A 25,097-nucleotide genomic window follows, 5' to 3' on the forward strand; every position below is an offset into this window, starting at 1 on the left:
CATCTACTACATGCATGCTGTGTACATTTACCCTGTGTATGCTGTGTACATCTACCACTAGTTGCCCCCCCCCCCTTCCTAGCTCTCAACATGCAGATGGCCCCCCCCTTATCTGCCGTGGTTCTGCTTAAGGTTTCTTCCTGATTAACAGGACGTTTTTTCTTGCCATTGTGCTTGCGCTAGGGGGGTCCAGGCACTGGACTCTGTAAAGCGCCTTTGGACAATTGTATTGTTTTGGCGCTATATGAATTGAATTGAATTGAATTGAATTGAATTGAATTGAATTGAATTGAATTGAATTGAATTGAATTGAATTGAATTGAATTGAATTGAATTGAATTGAATGCTTGGAGATGTCAGTGTGTTGTTTGGCTCCTAATGGGCCCTAAAGGGAGTGCTGTGGTGTATGTCTGGGCATGTCAGCATGAGAGGTGACCCATTCTTCTGTCTTTATTTTACTGTTGTCAGTTGTTTTTGAACACTCTCTCTCTTTTTCTCAATCTTGCAGGTCTACTACGCCTATACCAGTCACCGATCCCTCTCTCTACATGTAGTCTCTCTCTCTGTCTCTCTCTCTATATGTATATACATGAGTTTGTGTGTGTGTGTGTGTGTGTGTGTGTGTGTGTGTGTGTGTGTGTGTGTGCATGCATGTGTGTGTATGTCTTCAATGGCTCTTCTCATCTCTCTCCCCAACGTGCATCTCACGTTCTTCTCAACATGCATCTCTCAGCAAACCCAACATGTATTGTACCAATGTTTTCTCTACCCAGAATGCACTTGTCAGTTGATCTAGTATGTATCACTGTCTACCCAGCAAGCATATCTCTGTCTGCTTGTCCTCCTAACGTATGTCCCTACTTACACACCCCTGCCTGTGTGTGTGTGTGTGTGTGTGTCTGTCTCCCGGTGTGTGTGTGTGTATTTCTCTACGTGTTTAGCAGTCCAGTCTCTCTCAGTTACACCTCAGAGAAGGTCTTGGTGGGGTCGATTGGGGAGAGGTTGGATCGTCTGATAACTCTGATGGTTTTCAAACAGCAGACACACACACACACACACACACACACAGACACACACACGCACTCACACACACGCATTCACACCCACACACCCACACACCCACACACCCACACACACACACACACACACACACACACGCATTCACACCCACACACCCACACACACACACACCCACACACACTCACACACACACACACACACACACAGATAACAGGTAACAGATAAGGGCCATATCCTGGCCAGACACAAGCCAGATCTACCGAGTCAGCTACTGTCTGGGGAAGCACACAAGGATAGACAGACAAGGAGAGAGAGATAGAGAGAGAGAGAGAGAGAGAGAGAGAGAGAGATGGAAGGAGAGAGAGATGAAGGGAGAGAGAAGGAAAGAGAGAGAGCGAGATGGAGGAGAGATGGATGAAGGGAGAGAGAGAAGGACAGAGAGAGATAGAGGGAAAGAGAGATGAAGTGAGAGAGACATGAAGGGAGAGAGAAGGAAAGAGAGAGAGAGATGGGGGAGAGATAGATGAAGGGAGAGAGAGAAGGACAGAGAGAGATAGAGGGAGAGGGAGAGAAGGACAGAGAGACATAGAGGGAGAGAGAGAGATGAAGTGAGAGAGAACAAAAAGGACAGAGAGAAAGAGAAGAGAAGGAGGGATGGAGGGAGGACGAGTGAGCATGGAGGCAGATATGTCTAAAATGGGGATACAGATATCTGAACTGTTCAAACAGCCTGAATCGGGAATGCAGAGGACAGCCAGGCTTATGTCAGTGGTGCGGCTTCATTCCTCCCTGGGACTGTTCATCACCGTCCCCTGCACCAGTGTTTTAATTCAGCGCCGACACGAAGACGACCGAAGCCCGCCAAACCCTCCGAGATAACTTCACATCTACAAAGCGCCTCTTATCATCTGGATTGACTCACAGGCTCAGAGCTGGAGGCTTGGCGGCGAGCTCCGGCTACAGTCTGACAGCGCTGTCATCACAGTGAGGTGTCTTATCTTCCTCATCCTCCTCTTCCTCGTCTTGTACATTCATTATAAATTAGTCACAAGTGACATGGTGCACTCAGAACAGAATTAAGTTTCTTTTTGAAGTACAGCAATAATTGAAAATGTTACAGCAAGTAATGTAATGTGTAATGTGTAAAGTCTTACACATTCGTGTATCACAAAGTTTCATTTCGCATGTGTCGTTCTGTTCAGTTCTTACTGATTGTGGCTAACTAACTTCACACTTGACTTGTGATGCTTGACCAATCAGTGACCAGAATAAATCAGGCCCAGCCAACTTAATTAAACCGATCAGTGAGCGGAGACTCAGCCAGACATAACCAGACCAGTTACTCTGCCAGACTAAACCAATCAGTCTGCAGAGTCTCATACAGATTTAACCAATCAGTGAGCAGAGTCTCACACAGATTAAACCAATCAGTAAAAAAACCTCAAAGTCAGATAGGTCTTTGACAGCACAGTCCTGCATCCATGGCACAATGCATTTAAATTACCCTGCATAATCAGTACTCCGTAAACACCAGATATCCCCAGAAAAACACACACTACAACATCCCCCTGCCCACTCACCCACACACACATTTACATTTACACACAGAGACACACACTAACACACACATTCCCAGATTCACTCCCACTTACACAACAATCTTCAACCACAAGCACACAGAAATACACACAATCCATATATCCATACGCTCATATAAAACACATTTCCACACACATGCTGAACACACTGGACACACACACACACCAGGCTTATAGCTGTAGGATGCCAAGAGTGAGCCATTTAAGTGTGTGCGTGTGTGCGCATGCCATGTCTGCTGGGTGGTCTAAAATCCTGTGCATGCATGTATGTTTGATTGGGTACGTCAAGACGTGTGTATGTGTATGTGTATGTGTATGTGTATGTGTATGTGTATGTGAATGTGTGTGTGTGTGAATGTGTACGTGTGTGTGTGTGTGTGTGTGTGTGTGTGTGTGTGTGTGTGTGTTCTGAGAGAGGTCGCTCACTGGAATTCATTTTTCACTGATTTTCACTCAGTGGGAGTACTGTCCAAAGCAAAAGCACAGAAAGGCAATGAATCTCAAATCTGAGCCCCTTTTCATTTTTTACACATACACACACATACACACACACACATATAGCTTACACACACACACACATCGCCTACATACACACACACATAGCCTACACACACACACATAGCTTACAAACACACACATATAGCTTACACACACATCACCTACACACACACATATCCTACACACACACACACACATTGCCTACACACACACACACATAGCCTACACACACACACACACATCGCCTACACACAGACACATAGCTTACACACACACACATAGCTTACACACACACACAGCTTACACACACCCTTGCTCTCTCTTCCCCCTCCTGCTTTCTTTCCCCCACCCTCAGTCTTTCCATACTTCTCCTTCTCCTTCCCCTCTCCCTGTAGACTCCTCCATGCTGGCTGCAGTTCACTGGAGAAACAGGATTAGGCCCCATGTTGGCCTCATGTGTCTCATATTAGCTACATTCACTCTGTGTGTGTGTGTGTGTGTCTCAAAGAGGGACATAGAGCGGCTAACCTCCTATGTATAAGTGTGCTTAGTTCTATAGACAAACATTTCATTACCTGATCAATGATATACATTGTGTGTGTGTGTGTGTGTGTGTGTATGTATCTGTGTGTGTTTGTATGTGTATAGGTTTCTGTGTGTTTGTATGTGTATGTGTATAGGTTTCTGTGTGTATTGTGTGTATGTATCTGTGTATATATGAATTGTGTGTGTGCGTGTGTGTGAGAGAGAGAGAGAGAATGCGTTTGTATGTGTATGTGAGCATGTTGTGTGTGTGTGTGTGTCCTTATGTGATCTCTCTGTGTGAGTTATGTGGATGCCTTCTGAAAGATGACACTGGTTGAGAGATGAGTATTAAACAGACCATCACATGAGAGGCTGCACATACTAGTCATCATCTATTTTCTTCTTGAGGCAAACAATGACATAACACACATACACACACACACAAACACACACACACACACACACTCATGTACACACGCACACACATGCATACACACACACACACACACACACACACACACACACACACACACACACGCATACACACGCACGCACATAAACACACACACATACACACACACACACACAAGAGGGCCACTGCTTCTCCGGAGACATGTAGAAAAACGATCTTTTATTTTTCATCATCCTTCATTTTGCATCTCTTTTTTTCACAAGGGAAATTCAAAATAAAAACTAAAAATAAACAGCGATACCATGAAAATGTAAAAAAATAATACAAAATAATATGTTTATATAATCATATCATTATTAACAAACAGACAACATTGATAATAATTATTATCATTATACTATCAATAATAAACATAATATGTCACTAAATTGGTCTCATGCATACTTATTAAAAAACCCGTCCATTTAGAGTGAGGGCTTCACTAAAAAAAAAAACAAACAAACAGTAAAGAAACATAAACAAAAAGACAAACAAACATTAACAAACAAAGAGTTTCACCAGGTTAGGGTAGGCTTCTAGCTACATGCAAAGACATAAAACAGGACTTCATTTTGCAGACATTCTCTGGGGAGTATTCTATGGTACAGGCGCTGTTGCTGTTGCAGTCTCCGCCGCCTCTATTTTACAAAGGTACAATGATCATGAGGCTGGGCGGAACTGGTTGAAGTTTCACTGAATGTGTGGGTGGGGCCTGGTGGGTTTGCGGTAATTACACAGGCTGTGATTGGCCAGACTTGACTTGGCGGCTCAGTTCTGGGTCTTCTCATTGGCGTGCTGGGACTCACGACCCTTCCAGTTTTGCTAGTCATCTTCAGTGCTCTCGTTTCGAATATCATTCGTTTCTTTATTTGCACATGTGCTCCTCGAATTCTTCATTTTCTTCGTTCTCCTTCAGTCCATTGCTTCCTCCCCTCTTTCCATGTCTACCCCACGGATCCCTCCCTCACAGTGTTTTGTCACTCTCTTTCTTCAGGTGGCTGTAGAGAGGTCAAAGGTTATGCAGAGGTCACACGGGGTCAAAGGTGGGAAGTATGGAAGCCAATATGTAAGTTCTAGGAGTACACAACAACTACAACTACATGCAGATTTTAGAGCAGTGCTGGTGTGTGCTTATCATGTAAGTTCAATTAGCAACCTGTATTCATCTCTGTGTGTACCTGTGGTATTTGTCTTGTGTGTGTGTGTGTGTGTGTGTATGTGTGTGTTTATGTGTGTGTCTGTGTATGTGCACGCGTTCAGTGTTTGTACCTGTAGCACTCGTCCTGTGCCATGCTGTGGTGGTGGTCATTTGCGTGTGCGTGTGCGTGTGTGTGTGTGAGTGTGGGTGTGTGTGTGTGAGCGTGCGTGTTTGTACCTGTAGTACTCGTCCTGTGCCAGGCTGTGGTGGTGGTGGTGGTGGATCCACTGCTGCTCTAGCGCCATCCGCTGGATGTGCAGCTCAGCGCTCTGGGCCTGCTGCATGGCCTGCAGCTGGTGAGCCGCCGACATGGACCCACCCAGAGACGAGGACTGGGGCAGCTCTCTGAAGGGACCTCCTGAGAGAGAGAGACGGAGGGGGGAGAGGGGGGGAGAGAGAGAGAGCGAGGGAGGGAGAGAGGGAGAGAGAGAGAGAGGGGGAGAGAGAGAGAGGGAGGGAGGGAGAGAGAGGGAGAGAGAGGGAGAGAGGGGGGGGAGAAAGTGTGAACATGAGAAGAAGTAGGAAGAGGTAGGAAGGACAAGATTATTATTAGTATTATTATTACTATTAGTATTATTATTATTAGTAGTAGTAGTAGTAGTAGTAGTATTACACAGACATGCCTATTATGACTTTAAAATGCATTTTCTATGCAAAATTATGTTTGATAATTGTCACTAGCATATCACCACACGGAAATCAAGGACTAGAGGAAGTGGAGGGATGGGAGGAGAGGTTGAGAGAGGTGGATGGAAGATGGAAAAAGAGAAGGAGAGAAGAGAGAAAAAGACAGCGGTTAGTAAACCCGAAGGAAACAGAGGGAGGAGAAAAATGGAAAGAGCGGTACTCAGAGAAGGAGAGATAAGACGAGACACGGGGGATGAGAGGGACGGATAGCGAGCATCTGCTGGAGCGAAAGATGAGAGAGGGATGTTATGGCGAGAGACTGCCAACACGTTATACATAATTACTTGATAAAAATGCCACATAAAATTTACAGCACAGATCTCATTTAATTAACGACCAATTAAGTGCTTCTGATGTAACGGCCCAGAGAAGGGACACTGGCATGCATGGAGACGCTGCGGAGCTTTGGGGGACGCACTTTGCTTACCGAAGAGCTGTTGGCGTAGCACCTCGCTGTCAGTGAGGGGGTGCGCCAGGATGGGGGGCCCCAGGGTGGCCCCGGGGTAGGGCAGGCGGGCGAGGGGGGAGCCGGACGCCAGCGGGTCCATCAGGGGGTGCACCCCTCCCGCTGCTGGGGGTGAGAGATGTAGAAGGAAACACAAGACGCAGTTTAATTTCACTGAGTGTGTGTCTGTGTGTGTGTGTGTGTGTGTGTGTGTGTCTCTGTGTGTGTGTGTGTGTGTGTGTGTGTGTGTATGTATGTGTATGTGTGTGTGTGTGTGTGTGTGTGTGTGTGTGTGTGTGTGTGTGTGTGTGTGTGTGTCTGTGTGTGTATGTGTGTGTGTGTGTGTGTGTGTGTGTGTGTGTCTCTGTGTGTGTGTGTATGAGTGTGTGTGTATGTGTGTGTATGTGTGTGGTAGTACCTGTATCTTGCTGGTGCAGGTGTAGATGGGAGTGGATGTGGGAGTGCTGGTGATGATGTGGCGTCACGTTCAGCATCGGCAGACGGCCGAGTGTCTCTCCTGCTCCTGCTCCTGCTGTTGCTCCTGCCCCCGTTGTTGCGCCTCCTGCTCCTGCACCTCCTCCTGCTGCTGCTCCTCCAGCTGCAACTCCTCCTCCTCCTACACCACCACCTCCTCCTCCTCCTCCTGCAGCCACTGCTCCTCTCTCCCGCTCCCTTTCTCTCTCTCTCTCTGCTGGCACACTACGCTCCCTCTCCCTCTCTCTCTCTACGCTGCACGCTCTCTCACTCAGGGGGGAGCGGCTCTGGGAGGAGGAGTAACTGTCGGAGGAGGCGGACTGAGGGGCGGGCACAGGTGCGGGGTGGGCGGGGTTAACGTTTGAGAAGGACGGGTGAGGAGAGTGGTGGTGCAGAACTGAGCCAATGGGAGGGGCTTGGGCAGATTGGGGTGGGGCTGTGGGGGTGGGAGGGGCTTGTGACGCTGCTGGCGGGGGCTGGGTAGGGAGAGTGGGTGGGATTAGAGAGGCAGAGGGTGGAGCTGTGATGGACTGGGGGGTGGGGTTTGGGTGACGGGCAGCTGGTGTGGTGAGGGGGGTGTTTGGGAGGCTCTGGGAGGGGGGTGCAGATGGAGGAGGGGTGCCATAGAGCGACACATCACTCGTCGACCCGCCCGCCGAAGCCCCCGCTCCCAGCAGCAGAGGGTGTGTGTGGCTGTGTGTGTGCGCGTGGGACAGAGACAGCGCGGCCTCCGTGATCGCCCCCGCTGGATACACACGCTCCTCGCTCTTGAACTCAAAACCGGGCTTCATGCGGTCCCGGTGGGCCATGGCGTGAGGAAACCCCATGCCCCCCAACCCTGCAGCCCCCATCCCCCCCGGCCCTACCCCTGGATGCCCATGCGCCGCCATCCCCTGCCCCCCCTCTAAACTCCCCCCGTACAGGAAGCCCAAGATGGCCGCCGCGGTGGCTGCGTCGGTGGGCAGGTGGTGCGGGTGCGCGAGCGCCGGGTTCTGGAACTGGGGCAGGAAGAAGGAGGGGTGGACGTGGGGGTGTGCGTGTGCGTGTGCGTGTGCGTGGGGGTGTACGTGCGGGTGGAGGTGCGGGTGGTGGCCTTGCTGTGCCCGTGCGGCGGCCCCAAGAGGGGACATGGCGTGGGGACGGGCGTACTCACTCAGCGTGCGCAGAGCAGGCGTGTCAGGGCCCAGGTAAGGCCCCCCCAGGCCCAGCCCCAGGGCTGCCTGTGGGCCCCCCACCACCTGCCCCCCCATGGAAGGCAGGAGCAGGGAGTGAGGGATGCTGTGAGAGAGGGAGGGGTGGAGAGGATGGGAGTGGTGGAGAGAGTGAACGTGAGTCGGGTGGTGGGCATGGTGGTGGTGCTGGGCGTGGGCGTGGGAGACCTGGTGGGCGGGGTTGACCACAGAGGCGGAGGAAGTGGCGGGGTCTAGCAGGATCGAGGAGGAATTGGGGAAGAAGAGGGAGGCACCGGGGCGAGGCCCTCCTGCCCCTAGTGGCCCAGGTGTGGTACTGGGATTATCCTTCTGCTGAGGGAGAGAAGGGAAGGGGGGGGGGGGGGGGGGGGGGGGGGGGGGAGAGAATAAAGAGAGAGCGAGAATAAAGAGAGGGAGAAGGAGAGAGAGAATAGAAAGAGAGGGGGGACAGGGGGAGCCAGAGAGAATAGAGAGAGATAGAATAGAGAGAGAGTGGCAGAAGAAAGAGTGAGAGGTGAAAGTGAAGAGAAAAATCTGAATATTTACAAACTGAAACGCAGAGCTCTTACATTGTCCAGCAATTGACAATAGCATCTTGTCTTCTTGTGTCGAGTTATTTCAAATCACTTTGTTAAACCTCACCTGTAGTTGTCTCTCCAGGTCTCTCTCTCTCTCCCTCTCCCTCTCTCGCTCCCTCTCTTTCTCCCTCAGGTCTCTGGCCCGCTGCTCCACCTCTCTTCTGGCTCGCTCGATCGCCTCGTTCCGTTTCTTCCACAGCTTGGAACCGTCCAACGGAACAAAGAGAACATCGCTGCGGGCACAGGAGTTCCCATTGCCTCGGTCTAGTACCCTGTGGAACCTGAAAGAGAACCCATCTCATAGCATCACTACAATCATTATCGTCATCATCATCATCGTCGTCATCACCATGATCACTGTGATCGGCATAATCCCCATTGTCCCTGGCATCATCATCATCATCATCATCATCATTCATAGTCTTCAGCATTACTCCCTTGATAGTCATTGCTCACTATAGTCATCACAGTAATGCTATGCAGCTCTTGTCTACTACAGTCATCACAGACTTTTTTACAAACGGAATGGAAGTCATTTTGGACATCATCGTAATTATCAGCATCATCATCATCATCATCATCATCATCCTCCACATAATTATTAGCATCTATTGCTGGATCCTGCTCAGTGCTTGAATGACCAGCTGGCTATGAGGCTCAAGCTGCATTCATATAGTGTTATATGATTTCATATCAGTCTGAAAGTCCTCAAAATGGCCATGCGAGGGCCGGATTTCAGGCCATCGGGGGCAGTTTGGGTTTCAGAGTGTTGCTGAAGGGCACTTTGACACACAGCCAGGAGGAGCCAGGCTATAACCAAGAAACCTCCGGTTCCCAGACGTCTGGTCTGCCTCCTGAACCGTGGCCAAAGACCAAGCCCACCCCAGAAGCATTATTGGATGAGACTAACCCGTCTGGGAAATGAATGGGGGAGCTGGTAACGCTAAACATGGTGGGTCTGTGACTAGGAGCCTTGCCCTGTATTAAAAAGAGCCAATCATGTTGCTGGTAAAAGCATAGCTGAGGTTTAGACTGAGCTCATTCTGTTTACTTTCACTGGAAATAGTTGCAGTGTAAAATCTCAAAAAATGTCTATATTGGAAAAAAAATGGGAAATTAAATTCAATCCGTTTTCATCATATTTTAGATATGTATCGTCAATATCAGTTTCAAGGTGCCGTTAGAGCCTGGTCTTGTATGACTGATATAACTAAACGCATTGGTGAGACTTGCCCACATCCATGCCCTGGAACAAAGCTAAAGAGTTAATCGGAAATGATCAGCAAACACTCATTCTGTCTTACCGAGCTGATTGGCTGGCATGGATTGGAATGTCGACAAGCTTCGGCTCGGGGGAGGGACTTCTCAGGACGGGGATCGGGCTTTCTATCTCCTCTCTCTCTTCGATTGGTTCTTCCTTTATGACTGGCGGCTGTAAGGAGCCAATCGGGGCATCAGGCGGACCATCTGAACCAACGGGGTTGGTCATAGGGGGACCACCAGGGGTACCGTGTGAAAGCTGGACCTTAGGGGGATTTTGTGGAGAGAGGGACTGCAAGTGTGTGCTATTAGTATTGTTGTTCAGGGTACCACCATTGGTGGTACTGCTGTTGTTTGTTGCCATGACATTAACATTGTGACTGTTGCCATGGTAAGAGCTACTGTAAGAGCCATGACTATTTAAAGTGCTATGATAGGGAGAGGGCCTGCATCCAGATGGACAGGAAGTTGACACACCTGTGGCAGGTAATGGGATGTTGCCTGCCGAAGCAGGGGCTGATGGGTAGGGGGGGATCCCAGCAATCTGATTGGTGGAGGGGCTCGGTAGAGGGGATAGAGGGGTCGGGGGTGTTTGATTGGATGAGGAGTACGGTCCTGCCCGATTGTGATTGGCTGCGTGGCCGGAGGGGGGCTGGGGCTGAGGGAGGGAGGTGGGGGGTGGGAGAGGGGGAGGGGGTGGTGGGGGAGGGTAAGGGACAGGTGGATGACCATAGGTTCCAGTGGAAGGAGAGAGCGCTGGGGGGTGGGAGCCACCTCGGTTGTGGTGATAATGTCCAGGAGGGCCACCCCCCTCTCTCTCCCTCTCTCGGTCCCGGGCTTGGGGCGGCAGGCCTGGCTGACCTGGGTAGTGTGGATGGGGTGGGTGGGGCATCTGTCCCCCCCCAGCAAACTCACGCCCCATGTTCTGGGCCATGCCTGGGGGGCTGGGGTACTCTCTGGCTCCACCTGGGTGGGGGGCGTTGGTGGGGGGGCCACCTGGGGGGTAATCTTTTGCCCCAGGGGGAGGGTACTCTCTCAGGTAGTGGGGTGGGTGGGGGTCTGCTCCAGAGGAAGGGGCCTGAGTGGGTTGTCCTTGCTGTGCCTGCTGCTGCGGCTGGGGGGGGTCTGTTGCAGCAGGATAATCTCTGCTGGGGTGGTTTGGAGCCTGTGAGTGGGGGGGCGCAGACACATGAGCAGGGTGGTTCGGGTTGGTGTTCTGGGGTGAGTTTGGCGGGTCGCGGTTCAGTCCGGCCAACCCACCTGTCAGGGTGTTCACACTCCCCGCTGACACGTTACTGTTGTTGCCGTGGTTACCATTGCCCACAGATTCTCGCAGCTGCCCCGCAAACTCCCCCCACCTGCCCTCCTTGTCCCTGGCGTGCACCCCTCCCCCAGCGGGGCCAAAATCTCTCGCTTGGCCCTGGTGCTGGTTGGGAGCGGGGAACTCCCTCCCCGCCTCTCTCTCCCTCTCCCTGTCTCTGAAACCTGACCCAAAGTCCCTCCCCCCGCCTCCTGAGGGGACGTCTCGTGCCCCTCCCTGAGGGCCCAGCCCACTGAACTCACGGCTCTGGCCCCCTGCCAGGCTTCCAAAGTCCCTGGGCTGGTTACCGCCGGCGCCCCCTCCTCCACAGGTGGTCATATTGCTGCTGCTGCTGCCGCTGCTTCCACTGCTGTTGCTGCTGTTGCTGATACTGATAGGGAACTCCCTACCCATCTCCCCCCTTCCCCCAAACTCACGCACCCCCCTCTCTCTCTCCACTTGCCCCTGCCCCTGCCCCTGCCCCTGCCCTTGCCCTTGCCCTTGCCCTTGCCCCTGCCCCTGCCCCTGCCCTTGCCCTTGCCCCTGCCCCTGCCCCTGCCCCTGCCCCTGCCCCCGCTCTGCCGCACCACCTGCATACCTGGGCAGGTATTCCCGGTGGGGGTGGGGCAGGTAAGGCGGGTGTGTGGAGTGGCGGGAGGAGGGGGGGTTGTAGACGGAGGGTAGCTGCTGTTGTTGCACTGGGGGGTGTGGGTGGTGGTTACCGGGGTAACGAGTGTAGCCCCAGTTTCCGGGGCAACTGGAGGTGGTGCTTCCTGGCCAATTGGTGGGGGTGTAGTGGTGTGTATGGGGAGGAGGAGGCTGCTGCTGCTGCTGGGGCAACGGGCTGGTCTGGGGTATCAGAGATGGAGGAGCTGTCTTATCTGCCTTGTCCAGTTTGTCTCCCTTGGAGTCCCCAGAAAGGTTTTGCCCCACCTCCAGGGGCTTGAGGGCAGGGGGAGGGGGCAGGGGTTGCGGATGGGTGGCATTGGGGTTCCCATGCGAGTACTCTCCCACTCCCACCACTGCTTTGTTCACACCCTGAGCATTCGCTTTGGAGTTGATCCGATTGCTACCATGCACGCCCTCAGCCATCACAGGTCCTGTATAGTCCATCTTGGTCACCAGCTTGGAGTCTAGGGAAAAGTAGGACTTCCTGCTGCTATTGCCTTCACCTAAGAGCTCTGCAGGCCCTCGGAGGGAGGGGGTTAAGGAGGCAGACGGCTTCAGGGGAGCCACATCCTCCATCCCTCCGTCCCCGTCCCTCCGATCCACGGGGCTGGCCTCCTCTGTTCCGCCCCGGCTGGCGTTCCTCCGATCCTCTCCGCTGGGTTTGGCCATGGCACCCTCCTTGGTTTTGTCACGCTCCCTTTCGCCTTGCTTCGGGGAGTCGGGAGAGTCGGACTCGGAGTCCAGGCTGGCTAGCGGCGAGGCGGACAGACTCGGGGAGGAGGAGCGATTGTCCTGGTCAATGTCCCGCCCGCTGCTCAAGCTGCTGCTGCTATTGACCAAGCTTCCGCCGACCGAGCTCCTGCTGCCTTGGGACTGTCCGTCCTCATTGTCACTCTCTCGTGATTGGTTGGGTGCTGTCGGTGGAGGTGGGGCTGAAATTGAGGTGTCGGTGGAATGGGTTGACGTTGGGGGATTAGAAGAAGTAGCGTCCTGCATACAGAACACCAAAACATAATAAGATTACACAATAAACCACTGACAGGAAATACTTTAGGGATTTTGATTGTGATTTTGAGACTTGTTTCTTTTTTGCCTCTTTCACCTGTACTTTCTGTCTCTTTGGGGGTGGGACAAGCTCCTCCCCCTCACTCTCGGACGAATCATGGCCTTGGGATCTACAATTGAAGCGATTGACAGCCAGCTCCTCACCAGACGTCCGTTGCTAAAAGGCAAAACAGCTCTAATCAGCTCCCAGAAAGAAGCCTTATTTAGCAGGCGGGGGCCACAAAGGCCCGGACTGACTCACAGAATCAGCGACATACAGAGACACAGGCAGACACAACAAAGCCTTTGAACATCAATTTGTGCAAAGAGCAGGCAGGCAAAGCTGTGCAGGTGATCCCACACACACACACATAGACATAAGAACACACAAACGTTGACATGCACAAGCACAAACGTTTGCACACATACACACACACACACACACATACACACACACACACACACACACACACAGACAAGAACACACACAGGTGAAAACAGACACACACGCAGACATAAGAACACACAAACGTTGACATGCACAAGCACAAACGTTTGCACACACACACACACACACAGGTGAAAACAAACACACACGCAGACATAAGAACACACAAACGTTGACATGCACAAGCACAAACGTTCGCACACACACACACACACACACACACACACACACACACACACACACACACACACACACACACACACACACACACACACACACACACACACACACACACACACACACACATCCACATCGTTGTCTTGAAACAAACCTAGTCTAACCATATTCTGTCGCTTTCTCTCTTATAACAAAACATCTCCAGCTCTCCACTTCCCTAGCCTAAGCCAGAAAGCAACAGAGGAACAGAGCGACTTACCGTCTGCCTGTCATTCCGCTCGGCTCGAGAGGGGCTGGGGTGAGGGCGCCTACCCCTCCTCTCCTCACTGCCCCCCCGCCTGCGCCCACTGCGCATGGGCATCTACGCCCAGGGCCCAGGGTGACAGAGGGGTGCACCATCGGATTGGCGGCGAGGGGAGAAGAAATTAGGAAAAGAGATTGTGACAAACTGTCCTTGTTAGAACAGGGCTGATCAATTTTATCTGTAAAGAATCGTGCAACCTATTATCTTCAACTGTTGTTACGTTCATACTCAATGTGTCTTAAATATGGATGGTCTGATATGACCCAGGAGGTTCAGAGCAAACAGGGGTGACCTAAACATGCAGACAGACTGAGCGAAAGGAGGATCTGAGAGAGTTCTCACCGATTCTTTGTGAGTTCGAGTTTTCATTGTCGCCACCCTACGTGGTCCATTTCTTCCCAGCCGCCATTTCAAAAACAAGAACTGAGCCGGCCCCTGTGTTTGCAAGGGGGCTTAGAGACCTGAAATACACACACACACAAACACACACACACACACACACACACACACACACACACAAACACATATCACCATGATCAAAACAGACATCAGCTTTTAAATGCATGCAAATACTGTTCAAAATCAATGCAGTTGGTTAAATCTGATTCCTTAAAACATAGACCTTAGTTCGCAGAGACCAACAAAACCTCTACGAAAGCAACACAGACACACACACACACTTAAACACACACATACATTGGCAAACTGGTTTTCTAGGTACGCCAGGCTTAAGCTGAAAAAATAATGCACTGCAGCTCAATACAGCGAGCCATGCAGCATCAACCCACACCAAACACAGTGTCACACACACACACACACACACAACAAACACAGTCTCACTCACTCACACACACACACACACACACACACACACACACACACACACACACACACACACACACACAAACACCAAACACAGTGTCACACACACACACACACACCAAACACAGTCTCTCTCTCACACACACACACACACACAAACCAAACACACACACACACACACACACACACACTAAACACAGTCTCCTGAGCCTCTGAGAAAGAAAGGCATGGCCTGCAACACCACATGGTTTAACCAGAGAAGTCAATAGCCCAGCCTCAATGGCACACTGTACACACACACACACCTACGTATCTCGAGTGCATGTTCTACACTCATTCATAAAGATGGTGAGCATTTGTCCAACCACACAGCATGCTACAGAGGTTAAGCCATTCACTCCAATTTCACTACAGCACATTAAAAAGCCCTTTTCATCTATTCTGAATGAGGATACATATGGCACTCTCACACACAGGACAAAACGAAACAAGTCATTCAGCGTAGCTTTTAGGGGCGTCTGAAGTATATTTACACCCAATCCGGTGAACGCATAAAACACACAACAAGAAGTCATGAATATTGCATATAGAGTGATCTATTTATATCTGAGTGCGGTCCCATGGACAACACTTTTATTCCCACAAGTATCAAAGGTGTTATACATCAATCACAACATATTTAATTTCTTTCAAACATTTATTAGGCACATTCATGCACAGTATCTTGTGGCCCATCTTCCCCAGTATTTATGAGGTAAATACTTGCAGACCAATTACAAAGCAGACAAGGTAATATGTCAGACAATAAATAAATACTCCCCCTCCTTTCTCTCTCACAGGTACCTGCCCATTATTCAACAATTTCATTTGCTGGTTCTTGGCCAGGTTCCATCCATGCATACCAATACCCAAGCAGATCAGCATAGCATGGCAGTCTTAACACACACTCTGTGCATAACCAGACACACACACACACACACATACACACACACACATTCACATGTATGTGTATGCAGCACACCTCTATCATCCCAAACACACACACACAAACACACACACACACTTTAAGAAACATATTGATTGCAATAAGAAAAAATAGGAAGTGGTTCGCAGTCTGTGGCCTTCTAACAAATATGCAGTTGTCCTGTTGACATCACCAGCAGCAGCCGAGCACCGCAACGCTTCTTTCTTTTGCTTGTTGTTATTGATACACATGCAGGGGCGATCGGGTTGTGCTGTAGCCTACTGTACTACCGAGCTAGCCACGTCTCTCTCTACCCCCTCTCTCTCTTTCTCAGCACAGTTTTCCAATGGTAGAGTAAGCTAGACGTGTGCAACAGTACATACAACGGTGACCAGGCAGGACGGATCGCATGCATTCCTATGTCTCCTCTCTCACTGTTTTTCCACATCTTGGAGAAAATTTTGGGTAGAGAATGGCGAATGGGATTCTGTGCGGAGTCACTGGATCGCGTCGCTGTTAGGAATGCGTGTGCCTGTGTTGTGCGTGGCAAAACGTATTAACTGGGGCATTATTTCACCACAGCATATGACCATTATCGCACAAAGGATAGCAGAAGAAGAAAGGATACAAACGTAGCCAACGCTACAAATATAGGCTAAGCATCCATTTTGCCCCTCTCCTTACCTATGGTATCCAGCGAAGCGTGTCCCTTTCTCCCACTCCTCTTTTTCTTTCAGTCCCTCGGTTGTAGGCTACTGTACGTTGTCATACAGAGACTGGAACACGCGCATGCATACACTGTACGGTACAGATAGCTTTACATTGCAATAATGCAGAAATGTTCCCTCTCTTCGCTCCCCTTCTAAGTCAGTGCGGGGAAAGGGTTGCTGCTGAAGACTGTACAAATTGATGCGTACGTTTGCCTCTTCCCCACCCCCTTCAACCCTCTTTTTTTCTTTCTCCCCCTTCTCCTCTGTCAAGACGGCTTGCACTTTTTTTTGCCGTCGGTACGCGTACGGTTTTGACGGAGGGGCGAGCGAGGGATGCACTGCGAGTCGAAGAGAAAGAGAGAGAGAAGGGGGCGTGATTTCCATATTCTTAAGGAAAAGGGGAAGAGAGGGAGGGAAGGAGAAGGAAGAGGCGCAGGGAGAGGGCCTAAACTCACAAAATATGGTGGGGAAAGAGGGGAGGACCTTATTCAGATAACTCCTATTGTCAATCAGTTGTTATGCCCTAAATTGAGATTGTGTACGCTACGAACGATCTCCACAATAGCGTATCACCTAGCCCACATCACCACAGGCTATTGTTCCAATTTCTTATAAAGTGTAACACGTTGTTTAAAAGAAACTATCTTTTTTGTAGGCGCCCATGACGTCCAGGTTATCTGTTTTGTATGCTACTGCAAGCCTAAATGTAATAGGCCTCAGTAGGCGACATTCTAAAGTTTCCTTGTGCCTTCATTTTGCTTTCCACTGACACAACTTTCTCTTTCTACTTCCAGTAAACAGCAGCTTTCAAAAGGCATATTTGTAGTGGAGAGCGTCAAGGCGAGTTGCAGTCGTCCCCTTTTCCTTCTCCATACAGTTAAACCTATGAGGTGTCCAGTCAAGCGGTTCGCATAAACCACCTCCCTCTTTCTCTCCTGCAGTTTTTTTCAAACAGTCTCCTGTCCCGTCTCCTATTGTGCTGTAGCCATAGTAACCAGGCGAAGGACTGCATGAGTGCGCCTGCGTTAACCAAGTCTGCTCCAGAGTCAGACAGCTAGTACTCCATCTGCCGATGTCTTAAAATATAGCAAGGAATTGCAACATTCAAACGATTGACTTTGTAACATTGCAGCTGCGCGGGTTGTCATTTGCGTGCATTGTCATAAAAATAGCCTAGCTGTATACTTTAGTCGTTGTAGAAGAAAGTAGTCAACCCTCAAACAAACATGCACATCTGAGCAGTCTACAGACACGTTTTATACCATACAATTGTATATGCAATCACACCACACTGAAATTACCGGAATTAATTAATAAGGTAATGAATGAGCACCACGCATTTATCTCTTTATGGAGAGAGGAAGAAAAGACTCCCTTATTTGAAAATGGCCGACTGGTCTTAACAATAAACCGAGATAAAGCGGCTGAACCAGCACCTGCCCGAGCTTCGATTCATTCCATATGTTTAACTTCTGTGTTACTGTCTTATCATTCACGACAAGGTAGATTTACCTGCTTAAATATTCAAGGAACTCATAAAAGACCATTTTTGTCATTAATTTATAATAGCCTCAGGCAGATAAATTTCCTTGATTGGATTCCATCACATATAAATTAATGTTTTTCTATAATTAGATCTAAGAGGTATATTATTAATATAGTCTATATATCAGCTTATTCTACAGTGGCTGATATTATGTTATATTGTGTGAAGGTACTTTTTGCCAATATAGCAAGGCTTCTGTGTTTTCCAATTCAAAATGCTCCCCATAGACATTTATTTCATAGTTTATTCCATCTATCAACAACTTTAAAGAACAAATAAGTTAAAAACATACATACACACACAGAAGATATGCATTTTATTAACCGGACAGTTTTTGTGAAAGGATGTGTACACATATCACCTTATGTAGTGTAAGTGCAGGAGAGGAAAGATGCTAAAAGGAAATGGCGGCTGGAAAAAAACAGAGGAGAGGGGAGTGAGGGAAAAGTTCACAGAAACCAAGAGGACAACAAAGCCACTAAAACAGCAACTGACACTGGAACCACTGATCTGGTGCCTACTTCCACGCCAGAGTAGGGCTGGATGGCTTCCAGAGTCAGCTGTTATCTGAGAAAGAGAGACATTGTAAGAGAGATGGAGAAAGGAAGAGGGGGAGAGAAAGAGAATTAGAGAGAAAAAGAGAGACAGCAGGAGAGAGAGAGAGGGAGAAAGACTGAGAAAAAAGAAAAGTGAAAAAGAGAGACACAAAGAGAGACAGAACAACTGAAAGCACTGGTTCGCAGACGGGAACAGGTGTTTAAACACAAACAGATAATCATGTAGATACACCAATAGGAGAGGAGAAACGACACAAATTGCTACAAACTCAGTGAGACATCACAGGATTTCTATTTCTGTGGTGCTCTTTGAAAAGCACTCCTGCTTGACAGTGGTACATAATTATGATAAGGTGTATCTTATTTCATCGGTGCTCTGTGGTTATTGATATGCTATGTATGCCGTTGGGTGTGTCCAGGCTGTAGGTGCTCCGTCTGTACGGTGCAAGTGTTTCATTTCAGTTGCGGTGGCTGCTGGACGTCTGTGCACCAGGAGGAGATGACATTCAGATGGCACTCGGGTTTCTGAAGTTGTTTCCAGCAAAACGAGCTTGGCTACCCAACTCCTCCTCGATCCTGTGGGGGGAGGGGTGAGAAGTAGGTAGACAAGCTGTTCTGAGAGAGAGAGAGAAAACTGAGGCATACTTTTAAAGACCAAGAAAGTCAGGTAAGCAGAACTGGAGAGAACATAGTATGTCCAAATATACATATAAATCATGCAACTGCTCCCTGTCCTGTACACATGCAACTCATTGTTCCTCAAGGACTAGTCCAGCACTCAAAACTAGTCCAGTACTCCAGCCTCCCATTAGCAGGACTCATACAGGTGGTGCAAGCAGTACTGACCTCATGAGCTGGTTGTATTTGGCCAACCGTTCAGATCGACAAGGGGCTCCAGTCTTGATCTGAAGAGAAAGGGAAAGAGAGGGAAAAAAGTGAGAGAAGAGAGAGGGAAAATAACTCATTATCAAAAAACAGACTAACAGAAAAGAGCAAAAGAGGGAGGAGAGAGATGTATCACTTCTTTATAAACATACCCTGGGCTAAATGACGGGTTACAATCAGCAGAATAGCTCGACTACAATGACATAGCAACATCTGCAATTGCAGGCCATTCATGCTACACTCTACTAAAATCAGTAGGAGGCAGCAAAGTGCACATATGGTGTAATACCCTCCCCAATACATAATTTGTATGCTGTGGTTCATTTACCTGTCCAGTACACAAACCCACCACCAGGTCGGCGATGAAGGTGTCCTCAGTCTCCCCTGAGCGATGGCTGACCATCACGCCCCAGCCATTCTCCTGAGCCATCTTACAGCTGAGACACAAAGGGGCACTCAGTCCTCTATACAGTCTTAAACACACACACGCACACACACACACACACACACACACACACACACGCACACGCACACGCACGCGCACACGCACGCGCACACGCACACGCACACACACACGCACACGCACACGCACACACGCACGCACGCACACGCACACACGCACGCACACACAAACACACACGCACGCACGCATACACGCACAAATACACACACATATACACAAGCACTCACAGTCCCAGATACTGACTCATTCTGGAACAGCTGAGATGCTGATATAGTGCGGATCCAGTCAGTTGATGTGTGAGGTGTTATGCTATGAAGTTGGAGTGTGCTGAGGAAACTGCAGTCTGAACAGGCAAAGATCAGTGACTCTCTCTTCTAACGCAGCACATGAACTACAGATGATGACCAGGCCTGGGCCAGGTCTGTTCCAGTGTCAGAGACTGTATTGACTCATGTGAATGATTCAACCATAAGGATGTCTTATAGTAGCCCACACTAAAATTCAAACTCTGCTTGCACCTACATTCAGAGCCTGGGAGAGAGCCCATTCAACTGAAGGACAGGAGGGAGTATAAAAGATCTTGTCATCACACACTTGTCAAAGGGAAGTGAGGCCAGACATTTCATCATTCAGAGACCTCAACCTCTTTCAGTGCTAGAATTACGCCCTACCCACTCAGCTGCTGCACACTCACAGCAGAGCCCTTTATTCAGAAAGCACCAGAAGGATAAATAGTTGTTTAAATATTGTCAAAGTTTCCTTTTTCTATTTAGTAAATCAGCAGCTTTTATTATCAACAGCGATGTACGGTAGCGGGAGACGGTTCCTGAATGCGTGAATATGTTCTACCCATATGTGCTGTTGAATAAGAACTGTGGAGCGGCTACTCGTAAAACCTGTGCTACAGGAATAAAACACTTACGCCTTTATGGACTCCGTGACAGAACCGATCTGATTGACCTTGAGGAGCAGGCAGTTGCAGGCCCGTTCCTCTATGGCCCGCTCTATGCGTTTTGGGTTTGTCACTGTCAGGTCGTCCCCGACTATCTGAATACCCACAGCGGAGGTAAGCTGAGACCAGGCAGGCCAGTCGTCCTGGTCAAAGGGGTCCTCAATAGAGACGACTGAAGGAGAGTGGAAGATTGGAAAAAGCAATGAAGATTGAAACAGCATGAAAACAATATTTAGCTGCTTTTTTATTGCTAATGGGGCTGTGGGGAGTGGTTTATGGCAAAGAGGAAACACTTTATTATTATTAATAAGAATAAGAATAAGAATAAATAATAAAGACAATAAGAATAAGAGTAATAACAATACTACTACTACTACTAATAATAATAATAATAACAATAACAATAACAATACCAATAACAATTACAATAATAAAAACTACCTGGGTAGTCGTTGATAAAGCCTTGGTAGATCTGGGAGAGCTCGTCTGCGGAGATGTGGCGGTCTGTGTTGGGTGGGGATTTGAAGTCCAGGTCATATTTCCCCTCACAGTAGAACTCAGAGGCAGCCACATCCATTCCAATCACCACCTTCTCAGTGAACCCTGCCTGCTCTATGGCCGTCTTCAACAGCTCCAGAGCTGAGGGGGACCCAGGAGAGTGCGAAAATGAGGTATGGATGAAAAACAATAACAAAACAACACAAAGATGAACATTTGAAATCATGAGACGGCAGAAAGGATGAAAGATGAGTATGCAGACTCCTAAATAACCTGAAATGTTAATATCTCTGTGTCGTACCCCGTGTGTCTGGACTCTCTTCCCCATCTCTTACCCTCGCTGTTCTCCAGTATGTTGGGGGCAAAGCCCCCCTCGTCTCCCACGTTGATGGCGTCCTGGCCGTACTTCTCACGTATCACCACCTTCAGGGTGTGGTAAAGCTCCGTCCCTATGCGGAGCGCCTCGCGAAATGACTCCGCCCCAACAGGAAGTACCATGAACTCCTGCATGGCCAGTTTGTTTCCTGCGTGGGAGCCTCCGTTAATAACGTTAAAGGCCTGTGTAAAACAAATGAAACCGTGACAACCATGAGTTATCGTGGGACATTCCTTTAACAGAGTTGCAAGAGCTTTTAATATGAATGAATCAGATGTGTCAACAGTGTCATGGTTTAGGCCCTGTAGTGGAGCTCAAATAAAGACAAGCACAGGTGATTTAATAGCTCACAGGAACTGGAAGAACCAGGTCTGTGTTTCCTGCCAGGTCAGCAATGTGGCGATAGAGGGGGACACCTTTCTCTGCTGCACCAGCTTTGCATATGGCCAAAGACACACCTAAAATAGCGTTGGCCCCAAACTTAGCTAAGAGAAAGAAAGAGGAAGAGATTATAGAGACCCAGTGACAAGAAACTTAAAACCAGATAAAACAATATGATGGAAAAACAGTGGATAGTGTTTATGACAGCTATGTTACGGATATACAATGTCAACATTTCTTGTCAACATTTCAGAAAGACAGAAATCTTAGTCTTGGACTTTATGGTAGACTCAGTGAGTGAACATATAAACTGATAGAGGCTTACACTTCATACTTCATCTGTCTTTTCTATTCAAGGGGCATTCTGGTAACACTTCTCAGGTGAAACTGCTTTGTTACTTTCTCTTCAAAGCACCAGCCTTCACAACTCACATTTGTTGTCTGTGCCATCCAACTCGATCATCACGTTGTCCAGTTTTCCCTGCTCCACCACACTAATACCCTGTAGGCCAGAACTCTCTAGTAAAACAGCTGATCACAGAGGGTACTTGCACAGTCCAGAGGTGGTCTCAAAATGATGCTTAAGGCTTGAGGTGAGGTCAAGCTAATCCAACATCTATACAGGGATATGTCTCACAACAAAATATTCATTTGATAGACACTTTAGTCTAGTCTATAATATAAGAGTGGATTAAACAATTTGATTAAATCAGAAATCTAGTAACAGAATCATGCTTATGAACAGACATCTTTATTGAACTCACAGACTGAACGAGGGCTGGTGCTATGGTGTCATTGATATGACCAACTGCCTTGAGCACTCCTGTGGGAAACAGACATGAGTGGGGAGGGAAAGACAGAATCTACCCAGGCAGTGGCTGATGCTAGAACAGATCTGGTAGTGACTTGAGTCAGATCAGCTCTACATTTACATTTAGTCATTTAGCAGACGCTTTTATCCAAAGCGACATACAAAGGAGAGAACAATCAAGCTACGAGCAATAGAGACCTAGTGTAACAATAAATAGTATTTTATATAATAAATAAAAAAGTGCAGGAATGTATTTACTGTTAGTGCAAGTTAAGTACTAGTTAGAGGAGATAGCATTAGAGGAAGGATAAGGAGAGGCAGAAAAAGGAAGAGGAAGGGAGAGGTTGTGCAAGTTAGGAAAGGAAGCTCTAGATTCAACAGTATTACTGGATGTCAAGCATGAACAGTGAACTGCTGAGGAACAATTTGTACTGATTTGTACCAAACACGGACAGTGGTGTGTCTTGCATTCTGTCTCTCCAAACATCTACCAGATAGCTACTTACTCTGGCACTGGTCCTGTCCTGATCTGGTGCTGGATCTACTGGATCAGTGCCATCTGCACCGGATCAGGGCCGGAACCATTACAGAGTCAGCGGCTATCTGGGCTTATGACCTTTGCCCTCTGACCTTTCCCCTTGAAGCGGCTCTTGTCACCATCTCTGAGCTCCAGAGCCTCGTAGATCCCTGTGGAAGCTCCGCTTGGCACCGCTGCCCTGAAGAGACCTGAAGTACACGCGTGTATGTGTGTGCGTAAAAAAAAAGAAACACTATTCAGAATCACAAACCATTAAACCATTATATTGATGCCACTCCAATTCATCGCTGAGTATTAGCTAATGAATGCCTCAAAGTCCCACCAATCAACAAATGGGCCCTTCCTGCCACTGCTGCCAGGACAAAACCATTGAAGTCAGCATACATCAAATGGCCAGAAGGAAGTCCATTAGATTCATTGTAAAAAAAAACCTTTATGACATTTATCTGACTTTCATTGACAGTGTTATTGTTGAGTGGGTTATTGATTGCGTGGGCTGGCACCTTTCTCAGTTTGTAGGTCTACCTCCACCGTTGGGTTTCCCCTGGAATCCAGGATCTCCCTGGCCACAATACTCACTATAGACATCCTGCAAATGGCATACAAATACACACATGCACACATGAATGCACGCAAACACACACACACACACACACACACACACACACACACACACACACACACACATACATATATAAACAAATTAGAAATACTGACTGTACAAAGGAAGAACTGGGCACACCCATATACACATATTATCTGTCAAGCTGTCAGTGTTGTTTAAAAGACAATGTGATGTCTAATAGACATCATACTGCAAATAGAGTGAAGTGAATGTTTGTTCATTTAAAAATACCCAGGGGTTGTTTAAGAGGGAATATCTATATCAATATATCTACATATCAATGACTGACTTCAACCAAAACAGATAATCAGTTTTTGCTACACTCACATATATGTCACACTGCATAACAACGTGACAGTTATAGATTGTGATGAAATTAACACCTTAATACACAGATACACGCACTTCCTTTTCACTCCAGTGATGGATGTGTGCAATGAAAGAGTGTGAGATGGAGGGAGCAGTGAACTGAAGGAATGGAGAGAAATGTTGGCCAGAAATGCCAACTCAGAAAGAGGACATTACTCGAAGGCTTGACATAAAAATGTGGCTAGAAAAAAGAAAGAGAAGCCAAACTGATGTCTGTGAAGAAACATGCACAGAGTAAAAAGGAAAAGCCTGGAATCAGTGCCGATCATAGCGGTGACAGATGCACGGACCTGATTTGACACAGACACAGCATGACATGCACTCCTACAGGGCTCAGACCAGAACATACACACACGCACACACACAGACAGACACACATACACTTCCCTAAATAACCTAGCATATGTGCCTTGGATGCTTGGAAATGTGCCTACACATATACAAGCACTAACAGAGGACAGCAACCGAGGCAAAATATCATTCCACCTGTGCAATACACTGTGTGATGCCCTGTGCCCTGAGTATGGTGAGGCAGAGGATGGAGCGACAAGCAGAGGGAAAGACGGAGAGAGAGAGAAAGAGAGAGAGCAAAATGGATAGAGGAGATGCTTCTTTTTCCCATTACCTGATCAGCCTGTGTGTAGCCTTCTTGGAAAAAGCAGGAGAATGCGAGAGCGAATGAGGGAGAGGAAGAGGGAGGGAGAAAGAGAGAGTGAGAGAGAGAGAGGAAGAGG

The 25,097-nt window shown here is 48.4% G+C and overlaps 2 protein-coding genes across 3 annotated transcripts; both read right to left on the minus strand.

The window, feature by feature from the left end:
* Positions 1 to 4,242: 4,242 nt before the first annotated feature.
* Positions 4,243 to 10,589, minus strand: atn1 (atrophin 1). 2 transcript variants are annotated; one of them, XM_042709078.1, is made up of 6 exons: positions 9,969 to 10,589; positions 8,729 to 8,945; positions 6,841 to 8,419; positions 6,396 to 6,548; positions 5,468 to 5,648; positions 4,243 to 5,090 (listed from the first exon to the last, which is right to left on the minus strand). In XM_042709078.1, exons 1-6 carry the CDS (start codon positions 10,286 to 10,288, stop codon positions 5,057 to 5,059), a joined length of 2,484 nt encoding a protein of 827 aa, XP_042565012.1. In that variant the 5' UTR covers positions 10,289 to 10,589; the 3' UTR covers positions 4,243 to 5,056. The 2 variants fall into 2 exon arrangements, with proteins under 2 accessions (XP_042565012.1, XP_042565013.1); XM_042709079.1 differs by having other exon boundaries at positions 6,405 to 6,548; positions 9,969 to 10,588.
* Positions 10,590 to 18,134: 7,545 nt separating this feature from the next.
* LOC105901657 (gamma-enolase) lies at positions 18,135 to 25,097 on the minus strand. The gene is made up of 12 exons (XM_012829142.3): positions 24,989 to 25,097; positions 23,873 to 23,958; positions 23,462 to 23,557; positions 22,785 to 22,843; positions 22,453 to 22,522; positions 21,991 to 22,124; positions 21,599 to 21,821; positions 21,207 to 21,404; positions 20,736 to 20,937; positions 19,679 to 19,787; positions 19,312 to 19,370; positions 18,135 to 19,041 (listed from the first exon to the last, which is right to left on the minus strand). Exons 2-12 carry the CDS (start codon positions 23,955 to 23,957, stop codon positions 18,972 to 18,974), a joined length of 1,305 nt encoding a protein of 434 aa, XP_012684596.1. The 5' UTR covers position 23,958; positions 24,989 to 25,097; the 3' UTR covers positions 18,135 to 18,971.

Source organism: Clupea harengus, chromosome 11 (genome assembly GCF_900700415.2).
Source record: "Clupea harengus chromosome 11, Ch_v2.0.2, whole genome shotgun sequence".
Lineage (NCBI taxonomy): Eukaryota > Metazoa > Chordata > Actinopteri > Clupeiformes > Clupeidae > Clupea > Clupea harengus.

What these genes read in the sequence shown, in the direction of transcription:
- atn1 (XM_042709078.1), bottom strand. Translation starts at nt 10,288, where the DNA reads ATGGCAACAAACAACAGCAGTACCACCAATGGTGGTACCCTGAACAAC. An exon ending in CATGCCAGCCAATCAGCTCG is followed by an intron (nt 8,946 to 9,968) that starts GTAAGACAGAAT and finishes GTTCTCTTTCAG; the next exon opens with GTTCCACAGGGTACTAGACC. An exon ending in CCTGCACCAGCAAGATACAG is followed by an intron (nt 6,549 to 6,840) that starts GTACTACCACAC and finishes TCTCACCCCCAG; the next exon opens with CAGCGGGAGGGGTGCACCCC.
- LOC105901657 (XM_012829142.3), bottom strand. Translation starts at nt 23,957, where the DNA reads ATGTCTATAGTGAGTATTGTGGCCAGGGAGATCCTGGATTCCAGGGGA. An exon ending in GTCACGGAGTCCATAAAGGC is followed by an intron (nt 19,788 to 20,735) that starts GTAAGTGTTTTA and finishes TTTGTGTCTCAG; the next exon opens with CTGTAAGATGGCTCAGGAGA. An exon ending in AAATACAACCAGCTCATGAG is followed by an intron (nt 19,042 to 19,311) that starts GTCAGTACTGCT and finishes CTCCCCCCACAG; the next exon opens with GATCGAGGAGGAGTTGGGTA.